Here is a 23,995-nt window from a genome sequence, read left to right as displayed (position 1 = left end):
CCATCTTGTCTAGGAGTGTCTCATAAACCTGGAAAATGCTTCCCTCGTTCTGTCTCTGATTGGCAGTTCTAAAACTTCAAGTTCTTCCCTTTTTCATAGGCAAGGCACACCAGTATCCTCCAGTTAGGAATTTCTGCTGCAAAACCAGCACGTCCTGACAACATAAAGCACAGGAAAAAGCCAGATACCTACTGATTCATACTGGACTTTTTCATGTCCCACAGAACTCTAAACCAGTGTTGCATATTTCAGCAATCTGCTCTTATCTAGAGGAACCAAATTATATCCTATTGTTAGGCAAAATGATTACCTGAGCAGGGAGACCAGCATTATTTGTTAGGGTATATAAATTATTATGGTGCCTCTTTTAGTTTCCATGATGCTTTCTACACTTGGGTCTGCAAATGATGTTAAACCATTTCTTAAGAATGAACAGCATCCTAGCAAACCATTTCAAAGGCAAAGTTCAGGATTTAAAAAGGATCCTGGGTGCTTGGTCCATTGGGCTTCCTCAGTTTTGAATTGTCAGTTTAGTTGTCCCACTTTTTGGAGTGTTAAAATGGCCAGGATTCAATTAAGCACAAAACAATCACTACTATCCCATTATCTCTCTCCTACCCTCCACCTTGTTTCTGCTTTGCAATCACTGATCTACCATCATCATCTGGATCAAAAGGAACTGTTTTTAACCCAAGGACACTATTAAGGTTTCTCATTCCAGAGAAATGGATTTTAAGAACAGTACTGATGTTTAAGGCAGAAATGTGCCAGACCTCAAAAAAAACCCCATATGCCAGCCACAGAGCTCTGAAAGGACTTGAATTGGACTCATTACCAGAGGACTGAGATTATATAATGGGGTGATCTTTTTAACATTTGCCTGAATCTGCACATTAAAAAATGCCATCATTTGCAGCATTGTGTTCAGCTGAATCCACTCTGTGTTTGTGCAATCTGCAAATATTGGCTCTCCACATTTGCAGGATTTTGTTTCTCAATCTCATTACCCCCTTTTCGAATGATCTTGAATTTACAAAGGTATCATTTTTTGAACTGACACATCATTTGAATGGAATCTGTTTTCCTGTTAAATATGGAAACAGCCTGAGATTTCAGCCCTGTGAGCAATCTGAGAATCCCTGCCAGAGCCCCTGCAACTTCTGCTCTGAGGTTGTCTCTGGTACCTCCACAAATCCTTTGGTAGCTTCAGAGCTGTATTCATGTAATGTATTCATGACAAACAGAATTCAGTCTGCCTGGCTTCAGGGAGCCACGTGGATCTTTTGTGATAATATGAAGGAAGGAGATAATGGGGGAGAGGTGCTGATAAAGGGAAGGTAGGAGTGTGTGAGGAGCAAACCTGACCCACTTCATGGGCTGAATGCTGAGCAGCCCTGCTGACGTCAATGCAGATTTTACTGTCCACCAGGACAAACCAGCACTACAACCTGCTTCAAAATAACAGTCTCTTCTACCTGATCTGCTTCAAGCACCTTTACCAGCCAGACAGCAGGATTTCTGCAGAGTTCTACCTCAATCTGGCAGTTTTGTGGGGCTGGAAGTATACAGAGACAGGCTGACTATTCCAACCTCAATAAAAGTGGATGTAATTTTCACCAATGCACACGTTCCACTGTACAGACAAGGAGCAAGTTTCATTTGATGACAGGAACTGAAACCCAGTCCCTGCAATCCCTTCAAATACCCCTACATGTGAAGGGTGCATGGACAATCCAGCCATCTACAACTTTGAAAAGAACAAGGCAGTTTATCTTGCCAGTGCTAAAACTGATGTCAAACTTGATTGAGACTGCCTGGCATGGCATTCTTCTGCCACAACCTTCTCAGTGGACATTTCATCTGATTAATACCTTCTTCTGTGTTACTTATGCCAAAAATTAAGGCCCCCAACTAGGCAGTATCTTCTAGAACACAGCAGTCTAGCAAAGCTCTCACCTCAAGATCTTGTCAGTTACTAGGGCTGGAAAGCAAGATCCTTTGAATTCCATTTATCCTCTTCCTTTTAGAGCAATATTAACACAAAGCTATTAAATTTCAGTCCAATTTCCTTGTTTAAGCATAAAAGGGAGCAGTCTCATCAGCTCACAAGTTTCAGGGACACTTTTGAACCTTAGTTTGTTCTGGTAGCTGAAATCCAGACTCAACTTCATGCCCTTTTCTGTATTTGACTAAAACCCGTTGTATTCTTAAAGAGTAGAAGACTCAGCAGAAGTCTTAGAAGCATCAGAATGAATCAAAAAGGTCCACTGGAAGTTAGGAAGAGCCTGGAATGGCCACAAGTATCTATGTGGATTTCCAAGCTGCCTGGAGTGATCAGCAAGGGCAGCCCCATGCGAGGCCTGGCACTGCAGAGCTTTCTCTCAAAAGAACTCCTCAGTTACTGTGTTGTTTTTCAATTGCCAGATTAATTCCAATCACAGAGTAATTCTTGCTATCAGAGTTGGGATCCTGGCTGCCCTTTGTTCTTCCCCAGCTTGATAAATGAACCATGAAGGATATGAGCCACTGGAAGAGACTGTTCCCAGGGATCTGCACAGCACCAGATAACTCCAAAATCACAGATAAACGACCCGGTGGAATTCATCATTCATCTCCTTTACAGAGAGAAATAAAACAACTGACTCAGCACAAATCACTACAAAGTTTCTACCAGCTACAACTTCCCTCCAGCTACTTCATCACCAAAGATGGAGATGGGAACTGTGAGCAATCTGATAAAGCTTGGCAGAGATACATGGAAGAATCAGACCATATGAATCCTGCCACTTAATGGGATCATTTACATACAGACCACCCATAATTAACTTTCTGTAAAACAGAGGTAGAGCACAAGAGGAGAGAAGAGGAGGAAAGAGCAGCTGGTGGAATCCAGTTAACTACCATTTGTCAGTACTTTTATTGGTGTCCCTGAAGAGCCTATGCCTTGAAATTCCCTGTGACAGAACAGTTCAGGTCTCTGACCTTTCCTTGGTTAATGGGTCTCCTGAGATGCCTCTGAGGAGTGTTTGGTGACTCTGTGTCATTGCCTGCACTGCAGAGCTCAGGGAGAGGGGAACTTGCCTCCTCACACTGCTAAGGAGATAGAATCATGAAACCACAGAATGCTTTGGGTTGGAAGGGACCTCAAAGATCTCCTAGATCCAACCCCCTGCATGGGCAGGGACACCTCCCACCAGCCCAGGCTGCTCCAAGCCCCATCCAACCTGCCCTTCAACACTGCCAGGGATGGGGCAGCCACAGCTTCCCTGGGCAACCTGGGCCAGGGTCTCACCACCCTCACACTCCAGAATTCCCTCCTCATGTCTCACCTCAATCTCCCTCTTCCAGTTTTCATCCATTCCCCCTTGTCCTCTCCCTCCCTGCCCTTGTCCCAAGTCCCTCCCCAGCTTTCCTGTAGGCCCCCTTCATTCAGGAGAGGAATACAGTCTCAGAAGAATATCACAAAATTCCCTCATATTCACTTCAGTTTCTCATTGTAAGTGGGGTCCCTGTGACTTGCAGCCCTCAGACACAGTAAATACAGTGGCATGTCAGTCAATAGTCATCAGGTGCTATGACTGTCAGCAGCTGCTAGAAAGAAATGCAAGTCTGAAGTCAGAAATGAGAAAAGTAAAAACACTTCACAAATGGTAGTTTTGATGAACCTGCTAGATTAAAGCTCAACGAAGTTTCTCCCAGTATTTGCTGCAGTGTTGCAGAGAAAAGGGTGAATCTTTGTGATCCAGAGGTTAAGCAGTTAAATAGGTGTTAACTTTACCTTTAAAACCTTTAAGGACCCTGTCATCATACTCCAGGGACAGAAAGGAGTGCATCTTTTAGAGAGCTCCTGCCACATTTAACACTTTACTGCAATTTAATCCTTAGAGAGCATTAGAAATCAAGCCACATTTTCAGTTTACCCATTTCAGCAAGGAAATTCAAGGGTGGAACAATCCAGCAGTGATCTACCACTCTGAAATGTTTTATTACTTCACCTTTCTTAGCCTGGCTGGCTCTTTGAACTTCCTTCTCCAACCTTGCAAGCTGACTCCTGTACAAACCAGCTTCTCACAGCTCTTGGCCTTCCTTTCCTCTTCCCATGTTATTGACAACTGAAGTTCAATAATCCCTCCAAATCAAGATGTTCCCATTTCAAGTGTCACTAAAGTCAGTGTGGAAGGTTTTGTGCAACTGTGATGAGTTGACAACCAACAAAATCATTCCCATTGCCAGCAACATCTGCTGCATCTAAATTTATAATTAAAAAGAGATCATGCATGCAAAACCAAAAAATCAATAAGCTTCTTTTCTGAGTTTTTCTAATGTTGAAAGAAGTTATTTGATTAACTCTGTTTCAGCCTGAACATCTGGCCATGTCACAGCCATGTTATGACTCCCCCAAAAAATGGCTAGAACTCTGAGAGTGATTTCCTTTCTCCTGAAAGTATAACAGAGCTAATCCAGGAATTATTTTAGCTGTATGTACTGTGATAATGCAAAACCATCCTGTGTTTGCTACCACGTGGAGTCTCTGTACCTCACACCCAGCAGGGGATCTGGGGCAGCCGCGGCTGAATTACTGGAACGGGCTTCATAAAAATCAGGTGTCACTGACCATCACTCTGAGTACCTGCTATCTTGATGTTCATGTTGCTGTCAAGCAGAAGGTTTTCAGCCTTCAGGTCCCTGTGCACAACCTTCCTGCCATGGCAGTACTCCACTGCTGAGAGGATCTGCCAGAACTTGCGCCTGGCCTCCGACTCGCTCAGGCGGCCGTGGCTGGCCAGGTAATCTGTTGAAGTAAAGAGCATTTCAATGGATGAGACAGCAAACAACAACCCTGAAACCACATGATTTTCCCTCAAAATAATGAGCACATGGAAGATCTCAAAAGTCTTCCAGCCAGTCGCAGTTTCCAACCCTTTATTCTTGCATCCTTCCATGCAAAAACATGGAAAAATGAGTAAGAAAAATGAGTAAGGAAACTCTACTCTCTGTTTCTTCTCTTACAGTTGACTATTCTAGTAAATACTTTCATATAACACAGCTCCTGTGGAGTGGGGAATACTTGGAATAACTGCCTTCACCACCATGAGGTACTTCAAGCTTTAGTCTCTTAGCAGTTCATGCAAGCTTCAGGCCACACTTCTCCCTCTGAAGCCTCAAGAAAGGCTGTGGAGTGGCTGAAACTATTTCTTTTTTCCTGGAAGTAAAACAAATACCCATCAGGTACCCATCCTGAGCTCTCTTTGTCTTCACTGCATGACAAGCAGAAAGAACATTTTGTTCTCGTATTTAATTGTGCTGTAAAAAACTCACGTTAGCCCTGAAACCAAAGATTGCCCTGCAACAGAAAACTTCATTTATCCTCAGGAACAAAAACAAGTGAAGCAGCAGCTGAGTGAGTCTTGACAGAAACAGCTTCTACAGCCAATTCTATTCCTTCTCTCACGAGGCATAAAATCAGAGAATCAGCTGTTTGAATGGTTTCAGAATTGCCTCCAACATCCTGCAAAGGATGGAGTTAATGGCCAAGGCACAGCAAACATACGTAGATATGATACCCAGGGATCACGGCATAAACACACACATGTAGCAATCTCCAGCACCTTGCTGCCTCACAACTAGTAGTGAAGTTAAGCAAAAAACAGTGAGCAAGAACTAAACTGCTGGAGCTGGCACCAGCCCCTCCTAATTTTCATGTACAGAGGAAGTCAGGTGCCCAGGAATGGTTCTTTACACACCGGCTGACACAACCATTTCTGTCTGAATTCAGTTAGCAGGTTAAAACAGCTGCTTTTCCAAGTTGGAAAGTGCACATGATGTAATGGAGGTGTTGAACCTACTTCTTTTTATTTATGAGAATCTCTCTGACAAAATCCCTAAGTAAAATGAGTAAGGGTGTCTCCTGAGCTAGTCACATAATCTCAGTGATCCAAACCCAGTCATCTTGCCCAACGCAAGCACACTTGGCTTTGATGGGTTCTGGTTTGTGTGGGTTTTTTAAAATAAAATATTGTTTATGGGTTTTATCTTGAAACATCCGAGGGCTGGAGCACCTCTCCTAAGAGGACAGGCTGAGTGAGTTAGGATTTTTCAGCCTGGAGAAGAGAAGGCTCCAGGGAGACCTTAGAGCATCTTCCAATGCCTGAAGGGGCTCCAGGAAAGCTGGGGAGGGATTTGGGACAAGGGCAGGGAGGGAGAGGACAAGGGGGAATGGATGAAAACTGGAGGAGGGAGATTGAGGTGAGACATGAGGAGGAAATTCTGGAGTGTGAGGGTGGTGAGACAGGTTGCCCAGGGAAGCTGTGGAAGCCCCTCAAAGAACTAACCAAAACATTTTTAAGCAAAGCACGTTAGATCCGATCTCTGGAACACGCAGCTCTCAAAACTCTGCTCAGAGTTTCTAACCTACCTCAGCCTCCATACACTTTCTGCTGGTTTAACTTGGCAAAGCACAAGAATAAACAAAAGCCTGGCAGCAAGGAAAGATCGTATTATTTGCAAGCTAAATATCATTCAGGCACAAAGTGACTGACAAATCATATGATAAAGGTGAAGTCAGATATCAAAGGCACGGACTAAATCACACTGAACACAAGCCAGCCCTTTAAGCTGCTAATCCATCATTTGTTAGCAATGCAGCAAACAAGTTAATGAATCCAAGCTGTCATTTGCTTTTATGGCTCTAGCCTGTCAGGGCTGTTTTAAAGATTCCAAACCACCTTGGCCTGAAGTACTCCACCAAGCCTAGCAGTCTGCAGGGAACAGGTTATTTATTCTGAAGTCTGCAGAAGCAGAACGTGCCATGGGCTGTCTCAAGAGATGATGGCAGGTGCAAGGGTTCTGTTTGGGAATGAACTCCCTTGCAGAGAGGAAAGGCTGGGACCCAGGCAGTGTGCCAGCCCCAGGGGTGCAGCTGGAAGTTGCTGGAGATGTTCTGTCCCCACAGCAAGAATCTGGGCAGTTGGATTATGTGTGTATTAACCTCTGGAGCTAAGAACTATGACTCTTCAGCTTTTACTGCACATACCTGGATCAAAGCAACCTGGTTTACTGAAATAGTGAAGCTTTCATAAACCTATCTTTTGGCACATCCTACTCTCTGGCTACATGTTTTTAGGGTGTTTGTTTTTTTTTTAATTTTTCTGTAATAAAAGAGAAACCAGAAGATCTCTTAGACTCAGCTGGTGCCACAGCAGAAAAGAGCAGGAATTTTGTCACAAGGCAGCTTTCTATCCAGCCTTTCCAGTACTCCGAAGTTGATTTCTTTACTGGACAACTGAAAGATTAAGATGGTATTTACTTCAGAATATGACTCTGAGATACTGTCTGGCAAAGCCAGTGCTTTTCATGTCAAATACAGTCCTCCACTTCCATGGAGAATTGTACACATGTTCAGTTTGGTATGTTAAAGCTCTGTGAAAGAGGCACATACACACCACAGGGAGTCATGGAGAGCACACTGAAGGGTCATGGAGATGATGAAGGGACTGGAGCCTTGACCTGCAAGGGGAGGCTGAGAGAGCTGTGGGTGTTCAGCATGGGGGACACAAGGTGCAGATGGGAATCTTACTGTTTGCATCAGTACTTGACAGGAGGAAAATGACAAAGCCAGACTCCTCTCAGCAAAGGGACAAAGGGCAAAACACAGGAAATTCAATTTAAACCTAAGGAAAAGGGTTGGGTTTGTTGTTTGTTGTTGGTTTTTGGTTTTTTTTGCAGGGGGTAGAATGGCAGAGGTTGGCTAGAGACTGTAGTCTCCATCCATGGTCCTGAGCAACCTGCTCTTGGCTGACCCTGTTCTGAGCCACAGGGCCAGGCTAGACATTCTCTACAAATGCCTTTCAACCAACCCTTCTGTGATCTGGGTTCAGTGTAAGGCACTCAAGACACCACTCGAAAAATAATGCTAGATGAGGGGACACACTGTGTTTGTAACCTTATGAATGCCTATCAACAGAAGCTGTAATAATCAGAAGTTCAGCTATGGAAATCTGCTTTAAACATTAGTAAGAACCTTTTTAATTAGAATAAAAAAAAACAAACCCCAAACAGATCCTTAGTACTTTGTCTAGAAAGGTTACTGAATCTCTGTCTCTCTCTAGGGGTATTTCCAAGAATGATACAGCTGATCCTGCACCATGGCTGGGACATCAGAGAGCTGCTCAGCCCCATCCCAGTCCAGCTTCCATCATCTCTGCTGAAAATACTTATGGAATCATCCAGGACCAAGTGCCAGGTAAGACTAGGCTCTTACAGGTACAGACAGAATTAACTATTAATACTCTAAGGAATCAGAGATGTCTGAATGTCCCCTTTGTGTGGAAGCTTTTCTGGAGTCACTTTACACTTATTCTTCAGTTAAACAGACATAAGATGTTGTAAGCACAGAGTCCTGTGCACTATCATATGAGCCTCCTTAAGGCTTAGTATTTATGCTGAAATATTCCAGAAAACTTATGTCTTCTGTATCAGCTGTGCTGGGACACTGCAAAATCCAAAGGACTAGTTATGAGGGAATCTTGTTGTCAGTAAAATTCAGTCTGAGGAGAAAAGAACACTACTTAGGCTTCCCCATTGAGTAGAACAAGATCCAGTAGAGAATTCAGGTCACTTTGGTTAAACTGTGCCTAGGTTGCTACGTTTCCAAGACAGACACTTGGAAAAGTGTCAGGAAAGCTGGAACAGCACTGTTAAACCACAGCACACTTGGCATGACTGGCTGCTGTAGGTATTTAATGTAGACCTGCCTTCACTTCTACCTGCTGGTTTCTGTAAGAAATGCTTTCTTCAAATATTTACCAGCTTCTCTGCAAGTTCAGTGCTTTGCTATTCCAAAGTCAGATTTACTTCTCAGGGATGTTTGACTATGCATGTGTGGAAGATGAGACCCACCAGAGTGCCTGGACTGATCAATCTTCCATACAACCACTGGGCACATGCTGGGAAAGCACAAGAGCCTCTTCCAGAAACAGCCTTAAGTCCCAAGGTATCCTTTGGGACAAGAGAGAACTGACTAAAGGAGCCTATTTTGCATTTCTGTGCATTCCACAAAAGTAATTTTAAAAATAGGGTGGTGGAAGTTCTGGCTGGCAAGAGTAAGAAACCAACATTTTGTTTCCACTGTGAATGCTTCTGAAAATCTCTGAGCAATCTTACAGTTCTCCCCAGCAGAGCAGATAGATTCTGTGTAAGAGCAGGAGTATTAGCACAATAATAAGGCTTAGGGGTGGGGGAAAAAAATTACAGAATAACCCAGACAACAAGAAGGAACTTTGAATATCTGGATTCTGTTTCCATGAAACCCATCCCCCTGCCCCTGCAGTGTAAAAAAGACCCAGATCAGCCAGGCTCCACCTCTTCTGCACTCCCATCACCAGGATGAACTCTATTTCATTGCCCTCAGTTCATCCTGCAAGCCCAGTTCTGGCACTGCAACTCAAATGCATGTTGAAAGCTCTAAGTGCCTGGGTATCAAGCATAAAACTCATTACATTAGCTTTCAGTAGTCAAGAAAGGTTGTTACTTGAACACCTCAGTCCAATTCCTAAGCAAAGCAACAGGACCTGCTATGTATGAAACAGCTGGAATGATTTTACCTTTGAGGATATTCCCACTCCTCTGCAATTTTTCTGTTCCTTTGCTCTTTTACTCTACTAGACATGGCTAGACGAAGTCATGGAAAATAAACTCATTGTCCTGAGTACCAAAAAACTGCTTTGCTGGACCATTTGCTCTTTACCTGGCACTTGTTGTGTCCTGGTTTGAGCAGGGCACTTGGAGAGCTCACAGAAAAAACAGGAGCTTCTTTTACCCTCTGAAATTCTGTTTCTGCTGTTACCTTGTTTCTGCTTCCTCCTCCAAAAACATATCTAACAGTGACAGATACACAGCAGAATATCTCATCCTTCTGAGAAATCATCCCAATAAGGCCAAAAAAAAGATTTAGAAAAAACCTGTAGAGAAAGTCTCCAATAATGGCCCCAGAAAGATTCCTTAATTAGTTTAGTGAGGAAACATTTTTACTTTGATCACTAATGCACATTTTGAAGTTCCAGGCACGAACACAGGTCAAAATTAAAAGCTTTTAGCTACTTACTGTGATATTTCATGTTTCTTTGTGGCCTACAAGGAAGTACTACTATTTATAGCCAATTCAGGGGAAAAAAATCAGCCTGTCCCTCCTTGAGAGGACTTCACTGCTCCTCTAGCCTCAGTAGCTTAGAAAAATCTCTAATTGGGGACACATGTGCAAGGTACAGTCATGGGGAACAAAATGCCCCAGAGAACCAACCATGGCACAGCAATGACCAACAGGAGATTTTCATCCTGCAGGATTCCAACAAATACTGAATTTCACACAAATTTAAGTCCTGCTTGAGTGACGAGTTTGAGCCAAGGAACAATTAATGTGAATTTGACCATGCAGGTCAAGTGGCAGCCTAACATTTTGATTATGAGTGTTACTCTAAGGCACCCTGGCACCCCCCTCCTGCCCATCCATATTCTTCCTGAAATATTAAACAATCATGTCTGTATAACCAGTACCTAACTGCACATGAAACAGGTTCTTCACTTCACCCAAAATACTGTTTGGGCCACTGTTCATTATCAGCTTGAACATTTAAAAGAGAGTTTTTCATCTCAAGTCAATGCTGAAAACTTGGTAATTCTGTCAGCTGAGCTGGGTTTCTCCTGCACTGTTCTGTTTATCAAGCTGTGTCTGCTGCTCAAAGGAATATCAGGAAGTTTCAGCTTTTCATGTGCTAGTTTATACTGTTCTCCCTGAAATTCAGTTCTGAAATGAGAACCAGTGATAGTTATCATACATTTCTTGACAAAGAAAGAAAAATGACACACTATAGAAGAGGGATCCTTGGGCAAGAGAAATAAAACTGACAGACTTCAGAAGTTACCATTCAAATGCTGAACATGAAAATATTCTTTTGCTTACCAAAAATTTCTCCATTTTTGGCAAATTCTGTCACAAGGTACAACATGCTCTTGGTCTCCATCACCTGTTGAGAGAGAAATCACAGATGAGATTGTTTGCAGGAAGAGCACAAAGGAAACAAGCCTCCACATGGAGACTTGTGGATGAATTGTGGGGCTTCCACAATCCAGAAACTCGTGGTGTGGACACAGAACAGTGATGGGCACTTTATACAAGCCACTAGTGAGACAGTTTGATTGAAGGCTATTTAAAAAATAAACTTACTTATCTACCAATTGCATTCCTAACAAGCCAATCAATCCCTTACTAATAAAGGGGTAGCCACTATGTAACAATTACCCTTGTCTTCAAGTGAACTTGGTAATCTCCAGACTTTAACTATTCTCAGTCTTTGCTGAGCTCTGCTCTAGCATTTCTGTGTGTTGTCATTTCTTCAGAAGGAACTGTGGCAGATATTCCTCAAACTAGTCAGAACTGTAACTCCCTGAGGTCCACCTCTTCCTTGGTGAATCAGTATTTTAAGGAGGAAGTGCCAGTCTCCCCCCCCCCCCCCAAGGAAATTAAAGCTAAACAACTCAGAACTGGGATCTCCCCCTTTCTTCAGCAGGACACCAGCACAGGGCCAAGTCCCTGTGCTCAGGTTGCCTTTACAGACACAGTCAGATGAACTTGAATTCAAAGTCTGGTTTTAGCATGCACAAATCTTCATTTGTTGAGCTGGGTTTATGTGAAACAAGCAAGAGCAGCATCTCAGAAGCACCATGTGATATGTTAAACAGAACTGACCCCAAAGGGGATCCCCTCAGGCAGGCCTCAAAAGCAACAGTTAACTGAAGCAGAAAGGCCAGCAGCCTCAAACATTTTACCCTATTAGCATGAACAGAAGATGAAACAGAAGAGAAATTACAAAACAAACCTATATTTTACTACAACAACCATTCAGACTAAAAAAGTCACCAGTAAAAACCTGCAGAAGTTTTCATTGTCTGCAACTGTGTTATCACAAGTCCAGGTCACTCTGTGTAAGTGCACATTGTTGCCTCATAATTATTAATCATTTGTTATAAAGGGAGGCATTCAATTCCACAACATAATTCATTTTAGGATTAATTATCCATTTGTCCATGTCCACAACAGAAATGAAATGCAAAATTCCAATAAAAATGAACCCCAAGAACTAGTCAGTCTCCTAGAAAATGCACTTCCAGGTAATGTGTTTGGGAAGTCCCTGCCTGGTGCATGCATCTTCATCACAGGCACATCTGCAGGATCTGAATGCACATATTCTTGTGTCTTATCATCTCTGGATACGTAAAAAGAGACTGCAAGTGCTCCTCATTCTGCACTGAGCCAAATCCAACTGAAGAAACCCACTACATCCACACAGATCCTCCCTGCAGACACATTATGCTGAACATTCCTGCCCTGCTTGAGCCGATATGGACCTTGTCTACTACCACCAGCATCTCCCAACTCATCTTTAACAGACTTTACAACCTTTGAATATTTTATGCAGATTTCAGGCACACTTGAGTCTCTAACCCAGCTCAATTGGTACCATAGAATGAAAAAGACCACAACTGAGGGACTTTCAAAGTTAAACACTTATCAATGCCAATCTATCCCAAAAAAGCTGCGTTTGTCACAGACTGGTGATCTACCAGAAGTCTCTGGTGCAAAGGAAACTCTTCACACAGGAGCAAAAGAGAGAGGGGAAAGGGAAAACATCCCACATTTCTTACCATACCTGGTAGAGCTTTATAATGTGTGGGTGATCAAGCATCTTCATTATCTGCACCTCTCTGTAGATCTTCTCCAGATTCACAGCATCCAGCTGAGATTTGTCAATGATTTTTATTGCCACCTGCAGACAAACAGCAAAAATGAGATTAAAACTCCTCAATATTTTCCTGGTTAGTTGATCCTCTTAGAGAAAGGGAATACTAAAAGCCCAGTTAACTGGGGGGTTTCTTCCAGCTCAGAAATGCAGATCCCACACTTCAAAATACAGCAGCTCAACATTAAATATGTCAGTGGTCCCATCAAGTAGCTGCAGGACTCTCACCTACAGCTGAGTGTCAGAAAGTCTTACAAGAAATGGAAAGCCCAGAAGAGGTGCCAGAGGCCAGTGCTGCAGTGAGCCCAGTGCAGAATGCTCTTACACCAGTAGCAGTGGGAACAACCAAAGGCCCTCCAGGGAACACAGTTGTAAAGACAAAAATATTCTTCAAAAGACCAGTGATACCTATTTCCTGAGCTGATATGAATGGAAAATTATTTCAAAAAAAATCTGTTGGCTCACCACAAATAATTAAAACAGGACAGATTTGTGCAGTTTCAACTGTTCCATGCTTATTTGAACTGTAAGGAACGTGCTGCTACATAAAGACATCTGCAATTTATCTGCTTGGGCAAAAAACCCAATGCAAACTGTTTGTCAAACCTTGCAAACAGATCTCAGTTTAGAAAACTGATCTTGGTCCTACTGACCTTTTTAACCGTTACCTGCAAAGTGGAGCACAGATAACTACACATTCTTAGACTAAAAATTTCAAAAAGAAGAGATTTTCAAACTCCAACCAAGAAAGAAAAATATAGCTGCTATAAAACAATGCAAAGGACAATACACTAAAGAGTATTGAGTATCTAAATGGTGATTATTCACCCTGAATATCACATTAATAGTGCAGAAGCAGGAGCAAGCAATATAAGTCACAGAAATGCTTCCAATTATAATTGCATTTCACAAACTATTGAACTGTAGGAGACAGCTGCTATGCAGGAGACAAAAACCCACAGGAGGTGAGCCTCATTATCTCCAGTCAGACTGACTGTGAAGCCCCCTGAATTCAGATGTACCTATTTATCACCTTCACTCCAGGATGCTTTTGCTAGATACCCCCTTCAACAGTCCCTTGTCTTTCCCAGCCACCAGAACAATAAGATTCTGCTGTGAGTGAACAAACTGATCTGGCCCTGCAATCAGTGGAGAGCTGGGTTCTGTTTCCAAGCTGCAGGATGCACTTGTACAGAGAAGCAGAACAAGACTATTTTTCCAAAAGAAACAAACAGTTTTTAAAACCATTTTTCAAAAGCTAGGTGTGTTTGTTTGTTTGTTTGTTTAACCAATGTCCAGTTAATTAGAACTCACTGAAACCAGACGTTTGGGCAAAACCCAGTGCACATTTCCAAGAGTATCAATCTCTACAGCCATGAGGAAACAAGATAAAGAAGGGAAGGGCAAGAGAAGAACAGCAACATCATGGGACTGGGCTATCCAGATGCACACACTTCCCACTTGGTCTTGACTTGCCCCCTCACTCTCTCTGCAGGTCCCTTTCCCTGCTTACACAGCACCTCTCTGCACAGCAGGATGCCTCCTTGTTTGGGCTGATTCTGTGCCACATGCAGGATGCAAACAATCACTCATGCAGGTTCAGGAAAAACACCCCACAAAACCCATACCTTTAAGGCTCCCTTGCCCAATTTAAGACCACACCTAGTAAAATGACTTTATTGTTTGGGTTTTTTTGCAGGCACAGTTTATTTGCCTAAGAAGAAATCACTTGACTAGAAAGTTACAATGTCAGTATAATCAAACCAAGCCACTAAAGCCAGACCAAATTCTTAAACATACATCAGGAAATATTTATTGTTATTGTTAGAAACAAGCCATGTGTCACATTTCTCCACTTCCTCTAATTTTGTGCTGTCTCTGGAATCAACCAGAAACACAAGCTGGTCTCTCCCTCGTTCTCCACCTCCAGCCCAGTCTATAACCAGTTATTTGGATGACCTCCAGATTTAAGGGAAGTGGAGCCTGCTATTTCTTACTTCCAAATCCATGAAAAGATAACAGAAATATCCATTTCCCTAGAAAAGCCTGGATAACTCCTTTGAACGGCTTCAAAGATTAAATACTTCCATTTCTACTTCAGTTTCTTAATCATCAGTGCCTACTGCAGTTATGTTTTCCAGGGTTAATCAGACTGTGCAACTATATAATCACTTCAGTTGCTAAAAAGTAATTTTATATAAAATAAAAATGTGGAAAAGCCATTTTTCATCTTTACATGGTTAAAATCCTTGGACAGATCTTACCTCTTGAGCAGCAACCAGTAAAATTTCACTACAGGAAAGGAGCATTAAAAAAGAATCATAAAAAAGAAGGGGTGGTATAATTTTGGGAAGGAGGGCTACAAATCCTGCTAAAGCTTCACCACACTTTCTGGCCAACAGAAGTGCTTCATGTTCCAATGCTCCCTACTTTCTTCCTTTTCCAGAAGTTTCCTATCATATCTCCTGCACACATTTAGAAATATAATTCTCAAAGATCAAACCCAAATCCTTCTTCTGAAAGGTTGGGAGCATGAAAACAAGTCTTCAAGTCACATATTTCTTGGAGCAGAAAAATTATTTCAGTAGTTTTGATACAGTTCCTTACCTCCCCAGAATACAAGTAGAAAGGAGTCATAGATTTAGAACAAGTCACAGAAGGTTAACACTGCAAAGCACAGAGGAACATTCTACATTGTCTATACAATCACCCACCTGCCTTCAAAATTATAACATGAACATATCACGGATGAAAATGTTCTGCCTTTATAGCTTTTGAGTCTGAAAAGATGCACCTGAATGCCCAGTGTGTAAACAAAACAGTGCATCTAGGAACACTCCCACAAAAATCTTTTCATTAAGATATCACCAGATAATAATGACAGCATTAATAAAATGCTCTTTATTAAGCCAGACAATACTGAACTCCTGCAGCAATTACAGAGCTAGAAAAATTATGTTTATAGGTGACTTGGCAAAGACTGGAAAACAAATTGGTTTGGAGTGCCCCAGAATGAGCCCTTGTCTCAGGATGCTGTTTGTAACTTCTGTAAGAGATGCATTTTGTGCTGCTACATCCATAATCTGTTCCAAAAAGACCAAGAAGGCTTCATTCAGATCACTCAGCTGACAGTGATCACTAATATATTATCACAGAATCATAGAATCATTAAGGTTGGAAGGGACATTAAAGATCATCAAGTTCCAACCCCCCTGCCATGAGCAGGGAACCCTCCCACTAGACCAGGTTGCATATTCCTAACTGTGTGTTGAGCTTGGTCTCACAGAATGGTTTGGGTTGGAAGGGACCTTAAAGATCATCTAGATGCAACCCCAATGCATTGAAAGGTATTTTAAGCAATTCTAAGCACAACTCTCCACTACTTATGAATATCTTATTTGAGATGCAAGAGGAAGAGATGCAAACTAATGAAGAACAAGCTATATTTCCAGTTTAAATAATTTTTTCATTTAAAAACCCCAAACACATTACATCAAACCACATTTCTTTTTACATCGTGCAGTTATTTGGTACTATTAAGTGGTTGCTTTTGAACAAGGACTAGAGGCATGTGCTTGCCTGAAGGAAAAGAAGTTGCTCTTTGCAATCCTTGTACAACTCTCGGGGTGTGTATCAGACACGTTCACACTTCTATAGGAGAAGCAGCAGAGAGCCAGCTGGCACCACTGCAAATGCAGATTAGGGATCTTCATCTATTCTGCATCTTCAGTTTTCAAGCATCTTGCCATGGCCATAGAAGATATGGAGAAAAAAAAAACACTTGGAAATACTTAAAATCCAGCAACTTCTCCATAATGATGTGAGAAGGAACAGTGCATTCACCAGCAGCAGCTGACTTTTGTCCAGAGTCTCAGCTGTGTCGTGATGACAGGAAAAAGGGAAGTAATTCTTAGAGGTGGAGAAGCTGCTTCAAGATAGGGAACAGTGTCCTATCTGAAAAGTGGTTTGTTCCTGAATATCCAGCTTACCAACAATTACCAGCATCTTGCAGAGGTGTTGGAACATCACTGCTCTTTAGAAGGCAGTGCACACTCACTGCACAGTTTTGCAACTTTAGCTTTGGCTTTTTTAAATAGTTATCACTTCTCAGGAAAATAATAGTTAAAAAACAAACAAACAAACAATCCCAACCAAACATCATCATCTAGTAGTACTACATCCTTCAAAACACAAGAAAAATAAGAGGGAAGTGTCAATTTCCCACTGAATTCCTCCCCTACCCCAAACTGTGCCCTACAGCCCAGGGAGCTGCTGTGTCCACTGGCATCACCCACTTGTGCACACACCTAAACACGCTGGATCAGGCTCTTGCACCTAAACTAGCATCACATCTTGTACCAGGAGCTGGTAATTTTCAGAAGAGCGTGCAAACCACCTGTGTCATCCCAGAGAACTAAAGCCTAACTGAATTGTAAGGACATCTAGTCAGAAGGGTTTTACTGTCACCTGCAGAGCAATGGCTGGTGTTCTTGTGTGGATCACGAATCCTCAGGGGGGATTAGTTGCAGAGCCTTGGGGGTGGGTGGGGAACACGACTCTCTCACATAACCTGTTCACAAAGACTTTCCTTCATCCTTAGAACACAAGGTTTTTTTCCTAGTAGTATTCCCAGAGCAGTTTCTTACAGTTCACTATTTCACACATCATCCTATTTCACTAGAAGCCAAGACCCATCTTTCTAGAACTTGATGCTTCCGATTACTTTTGTTCTCTTAGCTTGGTCTCCTCCTGAGGAAAAATGGAGCTTAGTTGTGAGTGCCTCGTTAAGGGAAGTTACCCTGAGATCACAGGATTTCTCTGCTACAGGATAAATCAGCAAGGCAGGGAGGCACGTGTCAGGAACTTGAATGGCAATAAACACAAAAACAAGGAGAAAAGCAAAGGTCACAGTTCAGCCATTCAGCCCTCGATGGGCTGTCATTAAAAAGGGTCATGCACGATTACTAAAAATCCATATTCGTTCCCTCTTTTTTTCATAACTTTCATGCCTCTTCCTGCTGCCTTAGTCATGCAGTTTTAGTGTTGCATTAATACAGGATTTAAGTTATGATTTTGGAGTTTGTTTGCACACACTATTTACTACTTTGTCTTACAAGCACCCTCTGCTTCCCACCTGCTTTCATTTTGTTTTCACCTACACTTTGCTATCAAATTATGGCAACTATATTTACTCTTTTCAGGTCAAAGCACCATTTTATATTCTGATATGTAAGTTTTCCATAAAAAAGAATGGATTCTGTACATCACCCATAAATGCTGACCTTGCAAGGTAATAAGATATTTGATAGTTATTGCTGAGCTGGTTATGGAAAAAAAGGCAAATATTTTTATAGGTCAAAGCCATGTAATACAATTTCCAAGTGCCAATGCTAAAAAACCCTAATAACAAACAGGTTCTCAAGTTAAAGGGTTGAAAGAGGGAGATTCAGGAGAAACTCAGAAGGAAACTGTTCTTTTCTAAAAGGTCTTTCTGCGCAGACCTTATCACAGGACAGACCTGATGGCACAGAGTTACAGCTGAATATTCTTCCACTGGAAGTTTAATGAAGGCCCAGATGAATGTGAGAAATCAGCAACTTAAGACATTTAAGCCACAGTTTAGCACAACTGTGAAATATGAACATCTTCCACCCAGAAGCACCAATAAGCAGGACTTCCACTTCATGTGCACAGTGAACTAACAAAATCAGTTGAACTGGCCCAAACTTGAAGTGCTTATTCCAAGTAGTATTTGGCTAGAATTAATCTCCCCTGACATCACTACAAGTGATCTTAACAGGGTTCATCTTCCTCAAGGACCATGTAAATACTTCCAGTAACTAACTCAGCAATGAAGCTCCAGATAAACATTCCTGCATCTCTTTCTGCAGAAAGTCATTGTAGCTGTACTGAGAAATCCAAGACACACAACTCCAACACCAGCAAAGCTGCTGTAAGAATCCCACAGAAGATAAAAAGGCTTCAGAGTCTAGACATGAGACAGCTCAGAAAAAGAAAGCTGCTTAAAAAATAACTCAAGACTGTATTAGAAAGCAATAATTCAGCAGCTTCTTAGGACACACACAGAAAAGTCCTACCAGAGGTGGGGAGCTGTTAGGTTCTGTTTGTTATTTTGAACAATACTAAACAAATACCCTTTCTGAAAGGAAAAAATAAACGTTTGCATTTTCATCTCCATAGCAAAGTCTGCCAAAGGAGTGAGAACTAAAAAGTAAACAAAAACTTACTATCCTCAAGTGAAATGTTTGGAAGTTTGGCTTCCAGCATGGGAACAGAGCACTAACACTGCAAGGTTTCTGCTTGGCTCTTCAGTAACAGCAAGGAAGGATTTTAAAATAATTACCTGCTTATTGTGGAACTTGAGAAATAAGGCACTAATGGACATAATGGACATAAAGCTCATCTATCAATCAGCACTGCAGGTTTGTTTCCCTTAACTAAGCTAAGGGCATTTTTCTTTCCTGCAAGGAATGGTTTTGCCACACAAGGCTGGAGTCCCTGAATAGCTGCACGTCTTTTCAGTTTCCTTACCTTGTGCTTCAGACAATATTTAATTTAATTTCGCCTGGCACAGAGCAGCACAGTTAGTTCTTCTTCAGTAAACAATGAGAGCAACCACAACAGAGCCTTACAAAGAGCTCACCTCGGTGGGCAGTCACTATAACTACCAAAAGAAGAAACATGTAAGGGGAAGGTGATCTTTGAAAGCCATTCCTCTCCTCAGATACTAGTTTTTCAAAGTGCACAGGGCTGCATTTTACCCATGCGGACTTAAAAGAGTCAGTTTTGTTTTGGGTAAAGCATCTTAACAATGTCAAGTCCCCACCAGGTAAGGCACACACGGGGGGAGGGAGGGCAGTTAAACAAAGAGGCTAAAAATGGAGACTTAACAATTTCTTTCCCTGGCAGGGTGATGGATGGAGGAATTCGGGACACACACACACACACAAGTTCCTTTGCTACGACAGATTCCCGAGGTGGAAGGGCTGCGAGTATCGGCCAGGTGAGGAAACCGTCCAACATCCCGGGCGTGAGAGCAGGCGGGGCACCAAGTGCGAACCTTCCTCCCCTCGGGAGCAGAAAGCGACGGCGATGGGATGCGGGCTCTGCTCAGGAGCTGCCGGCCCGAGCCCCCTGAGGCCCACAGCCACACACCGTGTGACCGGGGACCACCGGGGCACCCCCCCTGCAGCCAGCCCGGCTGGAAAACAACCAGCAAGGGCTGGAAAACAACCAGCAAGGGCGGCCGCAGCTCCTGCTCCACCGCCCAGCACCTCCGAGCGGCCACATCTCCCCCGCCTCCCCTGCTGGGGGAGACTCCGCGCCGGGAAGGGACAAAAGCAGCCACCCCCCCACACCCCGGGCACCCCCCCTGAGCCCCGCAGCCCCTCGGGGGGGGTCCCTGGGACCAGCTCGGCCCCCCCAAACCCGCAGCCCCCGCGCAGCTCGGCGGGAGGAGCCGCGGCGGGAGCGGGGCTAGGCCCGGGGGGTGGGGGGGGGGATGAGGGGGTGAGGACAGGGGGGGGGTCCCCGCCGCCGCCCCGCCCGGCCTCACCTCGCTGCGCGTGATGCGGTGCCGCGCCAGCTTCACCACCGCGAAGTTGCCTTTGCCCAACGTGCCTTCGATGTCGTAGAAGCCGACGCGGACGGGCCCGAGCCCGCGGGGCAGCAGCGGGGGGGGCCGCCGCGGCTCGGCCATTACCATGCTGGGCTCTGGCTTTTACCGCTTCATTCGTGGTTGGAGGGCTGTGTGTGTGTGTGTTTGGGGGGGTGGGATAGGAGGGAAGGGGGGTCCCGGGGTGCGGGGGGCGGCGGGGCCGGCGGCGCGAGCCCGTCTGAGGCGCCCGGGAGGCGCGCGCCGCCCCCTCCCGCGCCCAGCGCGTCACCGCGCGCGTCAGCGGGGGCGGGCCGTCGCCATGGCAACCGGGGCCCGCACGGCCCGGCCCGGCCCGGCCCGGGGGTCACCGCGAGGGGCGGGGGGGGGGGGACCCCGGGGAGCGCCCAGCCCGGCCGGAGCAGAGCCCACAGGAACACGTGCGGGCTCGGAATGTCCCCAGGGATGGAGACTCCACAGCCTCCCTGGGCAGCCTGTCCCAGGGCTCTGGTACCCTCAGGGTCAACAAGTATTTTCTCACATCCAGGTCCAACCTCCTGTGCTCCAGTTTGTGCCCATTGCCCCTTGTCCTGTCCCTGGGCACCACTGGGAAGAGTCTGGCCCCATCCTCCTGCCACCCCCTGGAGATATTGCCCAGCACTGATCAGCTCCCCCCTCAGCCTCCTTTTCTCCAGCTGAGCAGCCCCAGCTCTCCCAGCCTTTCCTCACAGGCAGATGCTCCAGCCCCTTCAGCATCTCAGTGCCCTGGGCTGGGCTCTCCAGGAGCTCCTTGTCCTTCTGGAACCGGGGAGCCCAGACCTGCCACCGGCTGCTGCTCCTTCAAGGCCAGGAGAAGCCAGGGGTCTGTCCCGGCTGTTTCTCCAGCCCCGCCGGGGTCTCCAGGACCCCCAGGGCGCAGGGGGAGCTTGGGCTGCTGCGCCTGGATCAGGGATGGGGACAGGCTTCCCGGAGAGCTGCTCCATGTCCCGGAGGCGTTTGGGCAGCGCCCTGAATGGCAGGTGTAACCTGGAGCCCTGCAGGGATGGAGCCGTGGGGCTGGGTGGTGATTGTACGTCCCTTCCAGCTCTGGTTTCCCACACACCTGGAAAGACAGATTCAGGGTATTTTTCAGGCCCTGTGGCATGACAGGGTCAGAGGCCAGGCAGAGCTGGCGGTGTGACAGTGGCAGTCCGAAAAGGGTTAAGGTTTTTTATGCCACATTTCCTTTCCAGGACTAAGTCCACCTGGTCTTATTTACGTTTGCACTTACACTTTTAGCTTGCTTTCATTTTAAGAAATGCCAGCTCAGCTCTGCAGCAGGCTTTCCCTGTCCGTGCCTCTCCCTTTTGGCTCTCTCCCTCTCCCCTGGCCCATCCCATGCTGGTACCTTCTGACATTTGGGTGCCAGGATTCACCCCTGCAGCCTTCGCTCGGCTCCGCTGGCTGCAAAGGGCACGACCAAAAGCTGCTGGCACCAGAGCACACGTGTCTGTTGGATCAGCTGCGTGTTCAGCAGCAGTCACAGACCTTTCATGAACACAGAGTGCAGGGGATGCAAAGCAGGGCTCCAAACAGAGTGTGGCCACAACAAGCAAGTGGGAGAATGTAAGAAATAAACTCCTGTCACTTGCTTGCCCTTCCTGTACACATCTTACATGTAAAGCTGCCCCATACCTGTGGGAAATTGGTAAAACTTGTTACATGTCAATCAGCAGTGACTGTTCTGCAAAGGGAACTGTGTGAAAAGGCAGTGCTTGGCCTTCACTGCACTTGCAGCTCCTGCAGTTCCTCTCAGGAAAGACATTTTGAGATGAGGCTGCTGATTTAGGCTGCTAGGGATAGTAACTGTGCTCTCACTGTTCTATTTATCCCCTGAAGAAGTTCTGGCAATGACTAACTGGTGACTGGAGTTAGTCAGACATCCACCCTTTTAAACGCTTGAGAGGTGTGTGAGCAAGCTCACCATAATCCTGCCTGAGGAGAACGTGGTGTCATCCCAACCTGCTGCTTGGGAAATTTCTCTCCTGTTTCACCTCGTAGGGTGCTTAGTTTTTTGTTTTTGTTTTTGTTTTTTGTTTGTTTGTTTGGTTTGTTTTTTTGTTTTTTTTTGTTTTTTTCAGAAATCTGAAACACTGACCAAAAAATGAATCCAGGAAGCTTGGTATGTGAAGTCACTTTTCCTCCACTGCTGAATATTCATTCTCACTCACTGTCTTTTAATTACATTTTTCAGTAATAAAATCTTTGCTTCCTGCCCTCTTTCACCCCTGTAGAATCTCACCAGAACTGATACAAAATCAATTATTATTAAGTCAGATTTTGCATCTGCAATAACAAACAAACAACTTCTGTGGAAACTTTCTTGCCCTGCACACCACGATGCCGTGGGGTTTTTTTTGGCTGGAAAGTTCAGGTTACAAAACCACCTCTCGATAACGCTGGGAAGAGGAACTGCAGCCACAAACCTGCCCTGTGTTGGCCGTGGGTGGCGGGGGCTGTTGCTGTGCTCCCAGGAAAGGGGCTGAAGAGCATGGGGTGCAGAAGAACCCCCCTCCAGGCCGTCTCCAACTCTCTGGAAGGACAGAAGCTGTGGAACACACGTGCCCTCTCGTGGTCAATATTCCCGCACGTAACGCTCCAGCTGGGATGCTCTACTAAAGGAAATACCGAAAGAAAAAGAGGTTATCCAAGCCCTTCTCTTTCTAATAACTTCCAGAGACGCTGAGCACATGACCTGGAGTTCAATAAGCAAGTTCAGAAGACCAGGGCACGCACTTTGTTGCTTAAAGATGCGTTTACGTGTGTACACACCTGAGTGCCAACATCTGGATTGAGATTTTCCCTCTCATTTGCTGTTTGTCAGTTCCTAAAAGGTGCCTAGTGCCTGACAAACAACAAGGAAAACAATCAACACAACAGGGAAGCGACCTATGATGCAAGAATAAAAGTGGATGGACACAATTGTTTGTTAAGAGAACAGGAATTAGAAACCCAGGACAAGCCCCCAGCAGTGACTACTCTCCTCTACTGGGATGTTGCTTTTCAGGAAAAATGGTTGCTAACTGGGTCTCATTTTCAAAACAGGTAGAAGATATATATAGATATATAGATATATAGATATATAGATATTTTTTTATTATTATTTCTCTTTTTTTAAAGGGATTCTTTCTTTCAGAGCTTGACCCTGCAGCACTGTCTGCACAGTGCAAGCTGGGCAGACACTCTGTGGCACTGCAGCCATGCAGGACAGAGCCCTGGTGCACATCAGCCTCACCTCTGTCACTGAGGAAGTGAGAGAAGCAGCTGTGGCAGCTGACCCAAATGTTTCCATGTTTACAATGCAAGAGCACCCAGATCCAGACACATCTGCCTGTGTGTTTGTGTTGGCAGAGCACACTCATGGCCGTGCCGTGCACTCATTTAGGTTGTTTCAATCCCACATTAAACACCTTCTGCCAAGGTCTTTGGCACACTTTTGTTTCCTGGTGGCTTCTGCAGATTGCTTCTGCTTCATTTTCCTATTTATTTATTTCCATGCAATGGAGAAGAGTAAACTTTTAGGGAACCCTGTCAAGAGCTAAAATAA

General features: G+C 44.6%; 1 protein-coding gene across 3 annotated transcripts in view; it reads right to left on the bottom strand.

The window, feature by feature from the left end:
• Positions 1–20,588, bottom strand: part of SIK2 (salt inducible kinase 2) — a 39,060-nt gene extending 18,472 nt beyond the window's left edge. For 2 of the 3 annotated variants that reach the window (XM_051638375.1, XM_051638376.1), the window contains exons 1-4: positions 20,371–20,588; positions 12,705–12,821; positions 10,958–11,021; positions 4,631–4,792 (exon numbers count right to left, since the gene is read on the bottom strand). In XM_051638375.1, coding sequence (XP_051494335.1) covers positions 4,631–4,792; positions 10,958–11,021; positions 12,705–12,821; positions 20,371–20,520 — 493 coding nt within the window. In that variant the 5' untranslated portion in view covers positions 20,521–20,588. The remainder of the gene's footprint in view (positions 1–4,630; positions 4,793–10,957; positions 11,022–12,704; positions 12,822–20,370) is intronic. The other variant, XM_051638377.1, reaches the window with a different exon arrangement.
• Positions 20,589–23,995: the final 3,407 nt, after the last annotated feature.

Source organism: Apus apus, chromosome 22, assembly GCF_020740795.1.
Source record: "Apus apus isolate bApuApu2 chromosome 22, bApuApu2.pri.cur, whole genome shotgun sequence".
Taxonomy (NCBI): domain Eukaryota; kingdom Metazoa; phylum Chordata; class Aves; order Apodiformes; family Apodidae; genus Apus; species Apus apus.
The sequence above is the reverse complement of the archived record's forward strand: the minus strand, read 5'-3'. Positions and strand labels throughout refer to the sequence as shown.